The sequence below is a fragment of the Neopsephotus bourkii genome, unplaced genomic scaffold (assembly GCF_033783945.1).
Source record: "Neopsephotus bourkii isolate Nb327-2 ecotype Australia unplaced genomic scaffold, CSIRO-AGI_Nbou_v1 NB_1433, whole genome shotgun sequence".
Lineage (NCBI taxonomy): Eukaryota > Metazoa > Chordata > Aves > Psittaciformes > Psittacidae > Neopsephotus > Neopsephotus bourkii.
Window position 1 is genome coordinate 1,787,314 of NW_026901910.1, and position 14,396 is coordinate 1,801,709.

The 14,396-nt window shown below is 41.6% G+C and overlaps 2 protein-coding genes across 2 annotated transcripts in view; one reads left to right on the forward strand and one right to left on the reverse strand.

Annotated features, from left to right (window-relative positions):
• Positions 1 to 14,396, forward strand: part of ALG9 (ALG9 alpha-1,2-mannosyltransferase) — a 74,357-nt gene that overhangs the window by 46,731 nt on the left and 13,230 nt on the right. The gene's annotated exons all lie outside the window — the stretch shown is intronic.
• The window catches only part of SIK2 (salt inducible kinase 2), a 45,328-nt gene continuing 33,221 nt past the window's right edge, over positions 2,290 to 14,396 (reverse strand). The window contains exons 9-15 of the mRNA XM_061368382.1: positions 12,622 to 12,786; positions 9,310 to 9,538; positions 8,540 to 8,824; positions 8,195 to 8,358; positions 7,466 to 7,582; positions 6,715 to 6,806; positions 2,290 to 5,903 (exon numbers count right to left, since the gene is read on the reverse strand). Of these exons, the coding sequence (XP_061224366.1) occupies positions 5,324 to 5,903; positions 6,715 to 6,806; positions 7,466 to 7,582; positions 8,195 to 8,358; positions 8,540 to 8,824; positions 9,310 to 9,538; positions 12,622 to 12,786 (1,632 nt within the window). The 3' untranslated portion in view covers positions 2,290 to 5,323. The remainder of the gene's footprint in view (positions 5,904 to 6,714; positions 6,807 to 7,465; positions 7,583 to 8,194; positions 8,359 to 8,539; positions 8,825 to 9,309; positions 9,539 to 12,621; positions 12,787 to 14,396) is intronic.

Sequence of the window (14,396 nt, forward strand, 5' to 3'; positions counted from 1 at the left end):
TGGTGCAAGGTGAACAGACTCGTGCAGATGCTATGCACCAAATCCAGACGCAGTTTTAAAGCTACACTCAGATTGTAAAAGCCTAATCAGCAGAAGAGATGTGTACGCAGTCTGCTTTCACCCCATGCATAAACTATGGTGATGGTTGGATGCTACCCCATGTGTATTGTGTTCCTGTGACAGCTTTGCTGCTGACCCATCTGCCAGGGACTTAAATGAGCATGGTCAGCCAGATAACAGTGAAAAGGAAAGCTCTGCTGGTCTGAGGCCCAGCAGGGAAATGCTGTGTTCTGCAACTCTGCAAGGGATTTAAAGGCTCTGACCTAGTCTGTAAGTCAGAATTTATCTCAGTGAGGGGGAGGGCTTTATCCTGTCTCCAGTGGAATAAGGAGGATTTAGCCTTTGCATTTTGGGGCTGGGGGATGGGGAGGGGAGTCTCTTCCAGGCAGCTTTTAAGGTCAGTTGAGGCAACCCCGCAAAGTGTGACCTTCCCTGGTTCTGCTCTGACTGCTAGCAGTGGACGGCTATGTCTGTATGGGAAAGTTCTTTTTTTCCTGTCCCTATGTAGCCTGTTTGTGGTGCTGTTGAGGAAGGAGTGACTAACAGTCCCTGTCTCTGTGCAGCTTGAGTCATGCTGTGATCTCTGGCTGACGTCTCTGCTGAAGCGGGGCACGCAGGCACACACTGCACTTCACCCCTCGCTTGGATCACTGCCCAACACGGGAGTTTTAGGAGTCAGCAGGGGAGGAGGGTATGTGGGAAAGCAGCCGTAAGGGATCCATTGAATGTGTTGAGCTTGGTGTAGAGTTAAGGCACAGTGTTACTGCTGTCCTGTCTGGGTGCATAATCCAAAAGCTTCTTGGTACTTCTGGTTCACGGGAATGTGGAAGATGGTCAGTCGGTCAGTACTGTTACAAACCAAGCTACTAAATCTGTTACAAAGTGTTTTGTGTCCCAGTGTGTCACACAAACTGCTGGGCTGCAGCTGTTCATGTCCAAGCTGTAGCTGAGGTTGCTACACAAATGCTATTGCAGTTTCAGTATAGCTGGATCTGCTGGGTACTATGCTCATTTTTACTCAACATGGCTGAGGGCCACAGGAATGGTGCTAGTGATACTGAGGAAAGAGATGCCGAGAGGTTTTTCACATACACACTTGCATCATGAGCTTTTGTGCCATGTAACTATTGTTGCAACGACAGAACTGTAACTGTTTCCCTGTGTTACCAGCCTTCTGGACTCTGATGATGCTCCCCCTGTGACCAGCATGGCATTTGGCTTCACTACAGAGTCTCTTCTGGAATTGCCTATTCTCTCTGTGAATGTAAGCTTTCTACCTATATTACCAGAAAGCAGACATGGTCCACTTAGGGACATGGTTGAGTGGTGGACTTGGCAGCTATCAGGTAGACTTGATGATCTCAAAGGTCTTTTCCAACCTAAACGATTCCGACATTCACCCTCAATAGGACAGGAGTGCTATAGTGCTTCAAGCAACAGAGCAAGATGAGTTTTTCACTGCTGTGTTGCTTACAGTCCTAGAGGAAAGAAGCCTCTTTTGTAAGAGCAAAGGCAAAATAAGCCTATTACATCTCACATCAGGGTAAAAGGTTTTAAGCAGTCATCAGAATGCATTTCATCAATATCTGTGTCTTATTCTATTCTTGGGAGTGGGGCTTTGCATCTCAGGAGGTCTCTTATAGGTCAGTTCAAACTTGCTATTTGAGCAGAGAAGGGGGAGAGCAGAAACCAAAGCTAATCATTTCTGGTTCTACAGAAAGAAGAATTTCCCAGTTTTGCCAGATTTTTTTTTTATCTCATCTTAAGTAATTTTGAAGGAATCAGCTATTAATGAAGGTGGAAAATGCTTTAAAAATCTCGTGGCACAAAGTTTTCCAGTCTCTACAGAAGACTGCAGTGACCCATGATTCCTTGGTCTGCCTTAAAGACTGACAGATGACCTTGCGTGTGTTGGAGACGTGCTCCTGAACTGTTCTGTCATTCCCTAGCATAGCAGTTAGTAATGATTTTTGTTATTGTTGTTGAAGCTATTAGAATGCTTTGTCCATTCACAGGTGCCTTCAGAAATGAGTGGCATCAACTACCCCAAGTGTGTCAAAATGAGAGGAAGCAAATTTCAGTCTAGAAAACCCAATCTTTGCAGCAGACATTAATTTTCTTTTTTTGCCATTTGTAGCTTGGTGCCCCAGAGAGAAAATAACCGCTATATGCTACATAGAGGCTGCTAAGAACAGAAGAGGGGCAGGGGCTGCGTTAGCTCACTAGATATTTAAAAATGAAATGCACATATTCTTTATTTTGTATTAATACACTGTAACTGCTTTACAGAGTCCAGCATATCAGCTGCATGTAAATACTACAGATGAACTTGCCAAACTGGAGCTCACAAAACTAGTGCATTTTTCCCAAAGCCGAGACTAAACCCTCTAACTCCTTAAAAAAATACATTAAAGAACGTACCACACACACACATATTGCACTTTTCTCCATATGAAATTTTTACCCCATATACATCACACCAAAGTCTCTTCAAAGGAGTCTGTAATACAAGATAATAAAGCTAACAATTACTTCAACAGTAGTGTACACAGTTCTCTAATGTTAGATGTAACAGATTTGAACAAAAAAGCCACTTCAAAGTAGTACAAAGTGGTGCCCAATGGATACTCTGCTGTATTAGAAGCCTTTTACTCTAATTGGCTTGAAGGAAATTACATGAAATGTTAAATATGCTTTTGGTTGAGGGGAAGAGTCAGGCTAAACTGTATTAAAGAAATACTGTAGCTTTCCCCTTACCAGCACTGCAAAGCTCAAATGAGCTTAGACTAATTGGCACATCCTGATAAATGAATCACAGAACTCAATAATAGTATTCTTTTTATATTTGAGTACTGAAATGTTCAGTGTCCTGGAGGTGGATGGAGAAGGAAGAGGTTACAGTTATGGCAGTAATCCAGCTCCTGGAGCAGAACTGGGCCTGACTCCATAGGTGGTGTGTGTCCTGTTAGCAGCTCTCTCCATATAGCTCCTTGAGTGGTTGGTCTGATATTAAAATTCCAGAAAGTGTTTATTATGCTGTGGGTAGGGAAGGAGGAATGAAAGGACAGGACTCTTTGTTGCCTCTTTTTGCAGTAGTGCAATGCCTGGTCTGTTATGCTGCAGTATTTGTCAGGCTGTTTCCCTTCCCTTTATTAGTCACTTAAGGTGTCATAGGGATTTCTGTGGGATAGCTGTGTCAGAGAAGTTTCCTTTTGAAGGGAAACCACACAACAAAAACCTTTTTTATCTTGGCTATTTAAAGTAAAGCTTTCTTGCCCTCTTTATCTTGCATTGCAGAAGTAGTGTATAACCCTGTTCTTTAAATTGTCCTTTGCTGATGCCTTGAGAATCACTGTGATATCAGAGGTAGAAGCTGAGCACTTACAGATTGAGTCCAGCTGCACAACTGGACCAATACCAGAGCAGGCTACATAGCAACAGGAGTTGCCTCTCTAATTGTAGTATATATGAAGCAAGGTGCTTCTGTCAGTTGTTAAACCCTTCCTTCATACAGTCTACAATGCAGTGACTAAATCCTGCTATTCCACCTTTAAATGCAGTCTTATTGCTGTAAACACTGGCTGATTATCCACCTTGCTATGCTTTCATTTGTACTATCAAAGACCTTAGCTCACCAAACTTTCCAGCAAACAGGGATGTTTCCTACACGATCAGCACAGTTTCCCTGCCATTCTTTGTGCTTTAATGAATCTGCAATTGTGCTTAATGTTTGCTTAGAAAAGGGCTGAACTGTCCAGCTGTGAGCCTTGTTTGTCTATAGTCCTGTAATGTCCCACAGTAATTAAAGGCTACAGACAAAACTCAAATTAGAGATCTAAACTTTCTGCGGATTCCTAATCAATGCTCCTCCTGTGACTTGCATTTCAGGACTGAAAGTGCCGAAGACACAACTGCTTGTCAAGTATTTCTTGAAATGGTTGATACATCAAGAGTTCGTGATGCTAAATATTGCTGCAATACTTTCAATGTGATATATACATGAGCAATCAAAACACTAAAAGTTAAACACGTCCCACATGGTGGAACATGTGCTCTGAAGGGACTTTGGCTATAGCGAGGATATAAATGGGGCATTGTCTACTTTCTTCAGAAAAAAGCATATAGGCTGATAAAGAACTGAAAAAGGCACAGCACTATCACTTCACAGGGTTGTTTTTTATAAGCTCATTGTTTTTATCCTTAAGTTCTAAACCCCTAAATAATTGTCCAAATATACAAAGCTCAATAAACCACCAGTAACACATACTGCTAATTCAAAATACAGTTTGTTTGCTTTTAAAATGCAACCGAAGGCCAGATGGATCCTTTCCAGTGATCAGAACTTCTCCAAGACAGAGCCTTCCACAAAGGCCTGCCTGCAAAACGGGTTGATTTCAAAAGCCACCCAGGTGGATATTTTTGTTTTAAATGTCATTGGCTGGAGCTCTTGACTTTTGTCAGGGTACTTCTTACCTTCTATCTCCCTGTTAAGCTAATCCTTTATACTTCAGTATTCTGATCCCCACCCAGAGGTCTCTACAAACCACTGTGGTGCCCTGTGTCAGTTCCAGGTATCTTTTAACAAAGTCAGCATGTCACTTAGCAGAGATCCAGAAGCTTCCCTTACTGGGCAATTAAGAGTTCCTTGGCAGGCTTGGGAAATACTGTTTACTTGCTAGCAGGAGGAAGTGGAGGCTGCCTGAGATGCCTGGTGATCTTGGAGACTTACCATCGAGTAGTTCCAGATCAGTAGCTTAACCACCAGTTGGATGCCGAAGTGCAACTCTCCTTTAATTCCACCTCATGCTACTGTTTCAAGAATATTACAGTTGCTATCAGCGCAGACCCAAATCTACCCTGAATTTAAATGAAAACTATTGCTTTTTATTGCCAAGAAGTACAATACAATGTGCACTCATTCTCATTTCTCCAAGTGAATGTCATAGAATCATAAGGGACTCTAAAATTCACCTTTTTTGCCTCCTCCTATGCAAACTAGTTCTTTGTGGGATGAAACTGCACTATTTGTTCTCTAGCCCCTGCCATCAGCCAGAGGGGCCAGTGGTCAAACACTTCTTGCCACCTCCTGCTTTTGTTTTCCAGTCAGGTGGATTTTTAGTTCCCCTGTTAATCCAAGAGTTGGAAAATTACCATGAATTTTGGGGTAAAACAAAAAAAAAAAAAAAAACCAACCCAAAACCCAAAAAATTCACATGCTTCTCCATTTGTCCTGTCTTCCACTCATGTTAGTCACCCCATGGTGTTAATTCACCAGGACATAGCCACTGTGCTGGGGATCTACAGTCTCCATCATTTCACAATCAAAGAGTCCCGGCAATTCCGATAGGGCTAATGCATCATAGTTTGACTGGGGCTCATGAGATGCAGAGCTGCTCTGGCTGTCGGGCAATGCTACACTGCTCTGTTGTGCTGGGTCCATGGAATACTGGCACTGGTCTGGGTAGTCTGGCTCAGAAGAGGTGACAACAGGCAATTCACAAGTCTGATATGAATAGGGTAAGGACTGTGGTGGCTGCTGCACCTGAACTGGTGACGACAACCGTGATGAGCTGGTGATTGGGGATGATGGCAGTGGATCCAGCTGTACTTTCTGGTATTGACTGATGAAGGGGTCATATTGCATTTGTTCCGAGGAGGGCTCCATCACAGGGCTCAGAGGCTGCTGCAAGCTGAACTGGGTTGACTGCTGCTGCTGCTGCTCCTCCTGGCATGAAAGTGGCAGTTGATTTGACCTTGGGTATGAGCTCTCAGCTATTTGCATCTGGTTAAAATAAGCCTGCAGCTGGGACTGCTTCTGGAGAAAGAGTCGCTTCTGATGCAGCCTGAATCAAGGACATAAACAGCAATTATTTTTGCCTTTTGCAGTGTTAAGCCTCTAGCATGAGTCCTGCAGGCTAGTCATTCAAACAGTTTAGCCGGGAGTGAAGTACAGAATTGGACCATTTCTGGACAATCTTGTTTATTAAATTTTATAACAGGCCAGAACCTTTCAGCAAATACATAGAGGGTGAGTTTTTAGACCTCCTTTTGATAAGTTTTTTAAGCACCTAGTAAACTGGCAATTAAAATCTTGGCTATAATCCATACATGTTTTTCAGAGGAGTGTCTTTTCTAAACTGATGTTATACAACAAGAAAAAGCTGGTTTCCTGTACTGTAAGATTATTGCATCATGGGTATGAGACAGGAAATACCTCAGTGACTGCAGGGCTTCCCAGCAGGCAGAAATACGTGATCCATGTTCTGACTTACGAGATATACTGCAATATGTAGGTTATAAACAGTGGGTGGTTTGGAGGATGAGGGTGCAATTAAGTATGACCATGTTAGTAGCAGGGTAGCTTCTGCCTATGCTTCTACATACACCCATTAGCACTAACTGAAGTAGGCAGGTATTTGCTGTTTACCTGCATCGTAGCAGTGTTAGCTCATAAAGAGCTCCTAGCACAGAAATTTGTAAACACGTGGCAGGGCTGTTGCCCCTCTTTTAAAAGGGGTGCTGTGTCCTTACACATTTTAAAGTGAATGTTTAATTTCTGAAAGAATTTATAATTGGCAAAGATTGTTCCAGTTCTTTTATTTCTCTTGAGAGTTAGAATAAATAACGTATCTGCATAGTTTAAAAGCCTCTTACCTGTGCTCTTGTAACTGCTGTTCCAGACTCCGTGGCAATTCTTTGCAGTATAGCTGGCAAGTATTCTGAGCTTTTGATAGTAAAGTAGGTTTCTGCAAGAAAAGCAATGCTGCTTTAAATTGCATTTGATTTTAATGCATTAGTCCAGAAAGCAAGTGAAGGAATCCTTAAGACAGTGTAACTGCCCAAGCTTCATTTTTCAGAAGCTGTCAGTAAAGCTAGTATCTAAAACCACAGCCCCTACAGCTTATTGGCTTCTAACTCTTAGACAAAGAATCTCTTTGCTCGATAGATGGTATGATAAAAATCTAATGATGGATTTCTTCCCAAGTGAAAGAGAAGCTGGGGAAAAAAAAGTTTCTTTTAAAATTAAAGCTATATGAAAATTGGTCTAAAAAGAAAAGGGGGCGGGGCAGACAGTAAGAGCCCCCCAGGGGGTCAAGAAGTGGCTCCTCAGATGCTGATGCATAACCTTTATGAGGTGCAACACTGATAATAGGTATTTGCTAGCAGTTAACTTCAAATTGCTTTAATAACACTATACAGTTAAGAGACTGAGTAAGAAAACAGCAGTAATATACTTTTTGCATAATGAGGGTTAGTGTCTGGCAGAAATTCAGTGTAATTGGAAATTCAGCTGTTCTCCCCTAATTTAGCCTTGATGGATTTTCTTGAGTAGCAAAATCTAAAAGGGTACTTTGCTGTCTAGTAACAGCAGAGGGTTTCATTCAGTGGAAGGGAGGCATGGTACCTGGAGCCTGTGTTGTAAGTACTGTGTTTCTAAGCTTTGTCGTCTGGGTAATAATGGGGGATGTGCACCATTAGGGAAAGCAGATGCAGCTTCCTGCTGCTGCTGAGATCCCTCCTCCTGCAGAGAGAAGAGGAACAAGTTTCATCTCCAGAAAAAGCTTTTCTCCCTCAATCCTTTCTTTAAGGATTTCCCCTGGCAGAGGTTTCACAGTTGCCATAAGGTCTTCGGTGTCACTCCCCACTTTGACTGCATGGAGAGGGAGCCTAAGTTACAAAGCTTTGAACTACCTCTGCTGCAGGATGGCAGTTACATCTGTAACTAAAATGATATATATTATATATAATGAATTTTATCACTTGCCCTCTGAAATAGTAAACGTACAAGGTTAGAAAACTGTCTAAACTCTGAAAGTGTTTTTGTGCAGCTGTCATTTCACACCTTCAGCATGGAAGGTAAAAAGCTTTCAATAATGGTTGAGAGGATATGCATGGAGCAGGCATCCATACAATAAAATGTTGGATTCAGAAAGCTCACAAGGCCATCGCACTGCAACATCATGAGGATGGTAAAGGCTAGCCTGCAAATGCCCATTCTCTATTTTGCAGGAGACAGAAAGGAAAAGAGAACTTTATCTCTAAATTAGCTCTTGGCAGATCTCTAGAACACCTTATCCTCTCCTTATCTGTCCCAAAGCATTAGCATCTGAAAGATGGAGCTTGATTTCTGTACCTGTGAAGGACTATTAATGAGGTCCTGCAACTGGGTGGCAGTTGATGTGAGAGAAGGTTCTTCTTCTGATCCCATTTGTTCATACAGCAACTGGACTTTGTTTAGTTCCAGGATTCCTTTGGTTCGTGCCAGATTCTGGAGGTGTTGTCTAAATGCTACGATTCCTGGAGAACAGTTGAGCAAAAACCCTTGTCAGAAAATCAGTTCATTCAGACCTGGTTAGCACAACAATTGAGAGATAAGCTGATAACAGCCAAGTTACAAGGTGGCTTGGTGCTTCTTGTGTATGGAGTACATGTACTACCATGTCTAGATATCATTTGTCATGACAATGGTTATAATTACCTTGTGTGAGGGATGTGTCTGAGGCTCTGCGCCCCTCTCGGAAACTGACAGGAGAGCGGTTGTGGGTCTCTCGCTTTTGAGAGGCAAGTGCCTGCATGGCTGGATTGGCAGGTCTCAGACCCAAGAAAGGTCTTGTCATTCTGGGTGCTTGTTGGTTACTTAGTACCATTTCTTTCAAGGAAGGGGTGTCTTCCAGGAATTTAGTATCTCTCTGAATGGATCCCATGTCATACTCTGAATCAATACTGCCCAGAGAGGAGTTTTCATCCAGTGAGTAGACTTTCCCTGTGACAAAAAAACAAAAGCCAGAATGAAAGTGCAGCATTAATTTAGCAAAGCAGAGGAAGTGCTACAGGCTCCAGTTACTCCTGCCAACAGTGACTGTCTTAGAAGAAACAAAACAGATAATCAGGGTTCCTAAAGCAATTGTCATTTAACGTTTGCAGTACCAGAATGGGGATTTGCTGCTGGTTTTTACATTCCTGCAGCAGTAAGACACTATGCAGATAATGCTCACTGGCTTGCTTGGAGAGTGTCCAGTTTTGGGTTTGGTCATTTTTTGTGTTTGCCTGCCTCTCCCTGATAATTCTTGTAAGACTGTAGCCTGAGCTGAATGGCTTGGTCAGGTATAGCAAATACTAAGTAACACAATCAAAAAGCTCTGATTTGGCTTGTCACTCTTAAAACCTACTGGTTTTCATCCTGGGCTTATTAGATTGAGTGCTGGGAGCAGGAAATGAGGTTTGAGATGTCCATGCTAACTTCTGTACCTGTGCCTGGCATCATCACCAGCTGGTTGGTAACTTCTGCCAGAGTGTGACGTCGCTTCCCACAGCGAGCTGCTTGTAGGGCTGCAAATGACTGTGCAGGGTCATCTTCTGACTCGCCTTCTGTCTCTATTCCTTCATCAATAGAAGTTTCCATCATGCTAGTAGGCAGCGATTGGCATCCTTTCCTAATCGTCACGGGAGGTACAGGATCCAGTAGGCAGCCATTTACCTAAATGGTACAGGGAAAAGATGTACCGTTTTCAAGGACATACACAGAACATTCCCTCTAAGCACTAGGAATCTCTGCCTGTCATAGACTGAAGGCAGCCTGCGTATTTAAAATGTGTAAACCTCCCTATAATCTACTGAGTTGAGTAAGACTTGTTAAGAATTGAATGTGACAGGCAATTCCCTTCAGGTAGGCTCACCACTGACATCTTAGTACTCAGCTTCCTAAATCTAAGTCCTTTCATTTCCACAGTATTATGTTCTCCCTGTGGTGTTTGTGTGGTTTTGTTTGTTTCGGGCTTTTTTAAAAGAGTTACTAAAAACCTTTGCCAGCTTAGTCACAAACACATAATATTTATGGAGTGCACAATATTGCTGTTTCCCCTTACTACACCTAATGTGCTCCTTTAACATGCTTAGATAAGCACTAAGAAAAAATAGTAGTGTATGTAATTCTGCAGTATCCTTGCAGAGCTGCAAAGGTTTGTTCCACAATACTACAATAAATGCACCCTTTCCAGCAAAAGTCCATTTGGTTCATGGTGCTCCTCTGCAAACAAAAGTTGCCTGGAGAGGCTATGGAATCCCCCTGCTTGGATTCAGTCAAATTTACATGGCACTGAGCAACCTCATCTAGCTTTGAAGTTAGATGTGCTTTTAGGAGGTTGGGCTAAAGGTCCTTTAGGAGGTACCTTTCCAACCTAAAATACTTCTCGGACTTTAATTCTCATTTTATTCTCCAAAAACTTCAGTTTGTCCTGAATCTTTCTGTACTTTAATTAATTATTTGCCATACACAACTACTTGGGTTTTGAGGACTGTGGCCTGCATGTGGTGCAGTTTTGGGGTGGGTATTGTCTTCTGTAATACCTGAGAAGCTATAATTAGTTTCTCATTGCACAAGTCACTCCTAACATTTTGGAAGGATCAGGTTGGGTAAAATATGGAGAAAGCAACACATTTAGCGTAAAACCTGACACTATTACAGCTACTGGTAGTACTCTAGGAAAATATTTAAACCAGGATTAAGAAATAGCTATAAACATTTTTGAGCATCAGTAAAATGATGATGCTTGCACAGGAAAATTCTGGGTCTGCTACCTCTATTTTAATTTAATGGATTGTATCTTTAAGCTTAATTTCTTGTACACATTACTTTCCACTTGTGACTTTCCCATTCAAATGCCTTCTACTGATCCAGCAGGAAAAGCACCGGAAAGGATTTTTAGTGAACTGCTGAAAAGGCAAGAGAGAAGCAATACCATGTGAGCAGTTGGCTCTCTGCAGTTTACCATGGCATATGGATCAGAGTTTGGAAGCCTTTGTTCTGTAGTACTTAAGACACCGGATATTCCTGAGTCACTTTGACACCTTACAGTAGTAACCATTTGTTGATCTACTCTGGCCAAACTGCATCTATAAAAGTAAAAGGGGATGCATAATAAAGTCTCAAATGTTAATTTCCAAATGTCTTTGAACGGCTTTTTGCTTTGTAGCTCCAAGAGACCACACAAGGAGTTACTTAAAACAGTGATGAGAACCAGGGCCTTGCTCCTAGTGTTGGTAACTAACCAGTGAGTGAGCAATAAAAGCTTCAAAGTGGCAAGCGTGAAATCAAGCCCCTAGCTGGCACCAAGCAAAACACAGTATGCTGAAATTAAGAGTTATAATGTCATGTTCATATGGGAGAGAACACCAAAAGTTTAATGAGAAAAGTAATATATTTCACAAACGTAGTTATTTTAAGCTATTTCCCCTTCCTCACAAAAGCTCTTAACTACTAACTCCCATGTATTACACTCAGTCTTTGCTACCCTGCAGAGTTTTCAGAGTTGAATGGCAAAATGGATCAGACTACAGCTCCCTTCAGAGACTTAAGCTGTAACCTACATTGTAGGGCTGTGGAGCTGTCATATCCTATTAGAGTTCCGTTAAGTCTGTTAACTGTGGAGGTGTGGAAAGCCTACACAAAGTCTTCCAGTCTGATTACAGGAAACAAAACCCATTAGATGGAGCTGCTATTTTACATGGTCTCCAGTGAAGGTTTTACAGGCGCTTCTAGTTACAGAAATGGCCTAGCTGAGAACTCCTACAGCCTATTTGAGATGCTGCAGTTTTAATAGTTTGACAGTCAGAAGGTCCTGCTGGCTATTTACTATTCAGCATAAAAATTAATAAAACTGTACCACTTTTGGCTGGCTTGTTATGGAATTGGCAGAGATATGGAATTTTAAGTGCATAGTATTTTAATTGCTCTAATTAGCAATAGAAGCTTCCAGTTGAAGTTCCATTATGCCTTCCTGTTCTCATCTGTCTGAACTTTTGGATAATTTAGTATAGATAACCAGCAGTGAATCATATGTATTAGAAGCTGTATATGAGGAATCTTCAGGGCTATTAAAAATCCATGAGAAGAAATGAAGCCCAGTAACATTGCAATGTAAGCAAAGAATACAATAGGCAGACTAATGATCAGAAAAAGTCACAGCTGTTGAAAGTTATATGCAAAAGAGAAGTAGAAAAAGAATCTGGAATACTTAGAACTCTGACACTAAGAGAGTATTTTAATTTAGGCAAACCAGCACAGTGTGTTCTGTCCAGCTAGTACACGAAATGTGTTTAGTACGGTCAAGTATGTAGATATGAAAGGTCTTTGTATTTGACTTGCTGTCTATCCTGAGAGTTTACCCAGGAATTAACCAGCAAGAGTTTTGTGGACAGCCAGTGCTTGAAAGTGCCTTGAGCAGATTGAGAACATTGGGTCTTTGAGGAAAAGGCTACTGAAAAGAGAAGCAGCAGGGTTCTCCAGCTCAGCTGCCCACAAGCGTCAAGATACTCGAGGTATACTAAGGTCAGTTAAGTGCCATTAGCTTGGATTAGCAACTGCTCTGGCCCTGACTCTGCAGTGCTTTGTTCTAGGATGATGAACTCTGAACTCTGTCAGAAGGAACTGATCTTCCATCAGTTATTGAAGAGCTACAGCTACTACTATTACCTGCACTTTTACTGGGCAGTAATTTAAAAGGCAACAGTCTTTTTTAGTCTTGATCTGTGACAAAACAGGAGGGTGATTTTAAGCTGTACCTTTGGTGTCTCAACTCTTTCTTCCTCCATAAACGCTGTGTCTCCCTGGCAGCTGGATGCAGGGAATGAAAAGGCTTCTGCTCCTGAAGCTGAGGGAAGGCCTGGAGACTGCAACAACCTTGCATTTTGTGAATGCAAGTTAACAGAGGGTACTACAGCTTGTGCCTGGAAACAATTTTAAGAAATCCAAAACCAGAACGATTTTAGGTAGAAAACAGCATACAAGGTCACAAATTAAAAATATACAGTAAGTAGCCATTTCCAAAGAAGGAGAAGTATAAGATTTATTTCCATATTCTTGATGAATTACCTTCTTAGTCTTTAGACTTTAGAAAAAGCACCACCCCCTGCAAAACACACAAACACCGAACCCCAAACGTCATTAAGCCAGCTACTTATTGAAGCTGAGCACTTATGAGTAGTAAAGACAGTGTTAGGGTTAGGACCCTCTGGTGCCCTCCAACTTCTGAAATACTAGAAATGCTTCTTATATTCAGTACACAATCCATTAATATTACCCAGTTTCGGTGACTAGTCTAACATGCCTGTAGGAAAAAAAAGTGAGAGAGAATGGAGCAGACTGGATCTGAATGAAGATACTTTAAAAGAGGGAGCACTGTTGAAGGGAGAGATGTGCCTCAAGGAAGGCAAGCATTGCACAGTTAGGAAAACAGTGGCTTTCACTGTTTTTTAAACTTCATTTCCTGAAGTGCAGCATGCATGCAACTTGTCTGTCCAAAAGGAAGTAAGTAGCCTTATACAGGAGCCTGTGGTGCCACCATGTGTGAAAGCAAATTATCTTGTTAGGATAAGTGCAAGATTGCTTGCAGTCCTAAGGAAAATGTGGTAATATGGCTATAAAATATAGGAATTTAATACTGTAAGAAACTACCTTCTAGGAGGTTGTTTTTCTTCCTCCTTGTTTATGTGTCTCCACCTGCTTTTAATAAATCTTATGACTAATAATCTATCATTAGAACTACTATCTAAGAAAATAGCTGGCTTTTATCGTTGTCAGCCATTTTACTCCTGGACCTGTGTTTTAACAGCTGAAGCTATTTGGCTTTCATTTCATCAGAATCCAAAACCAAATAGTGTCTTGCTGTCTCAAGTGAAAAGGAGCAGCATGGTTGTGATTTCTCCTGGCAATGATCTGGGCACTTGTTCTATACAGCAGCAATAGAGTACCTAGGAGGCTGTGAACTTGAAAGAATATTTACTTGAGACCACAATGAATCTGAGTCATCTTAGGCCAAGTCTTTCATGTTTCCAGCTATGTATTAATAGAAACCAAAAGCTATATTTTTCTGTGTATCTTAATGAAACAAAAGAACATGTGAAAAAAAATAATCTGAGAATTATTGGAGTAAGACATGATAAACTGTATATGACCTTTCTTTCTGAAGGGGAAAAGTAGACTGAATAGCTCTGGAGCCTGTGCTCAATCAGGCAGTGTAATGAGAGAGGGTACTAAATAGACAGTCTTCTGCAACACAAGGGCTGGTACCAGATGTAAGGAGCACCCAGAATTGCTCTTGATAAAATAAATGGAACATCCTTAAGTCTTAAAATAAATGAGTCATCGCATTGGCTCTACACACACAGAGGCTCTGCAGCCATGCTGCGAAGTCTCCCACGAAACTGGGCTATTGCTGGGTCACAGGAGAAAAAGTGGTGCAAACCTTAAGAGAAAGGACATCATTTAAGAACAAATCTGAGTCTTAAGCCATTAAGACTCTAATGATAATGATATTTTAATCGAGTACTTAAGATAT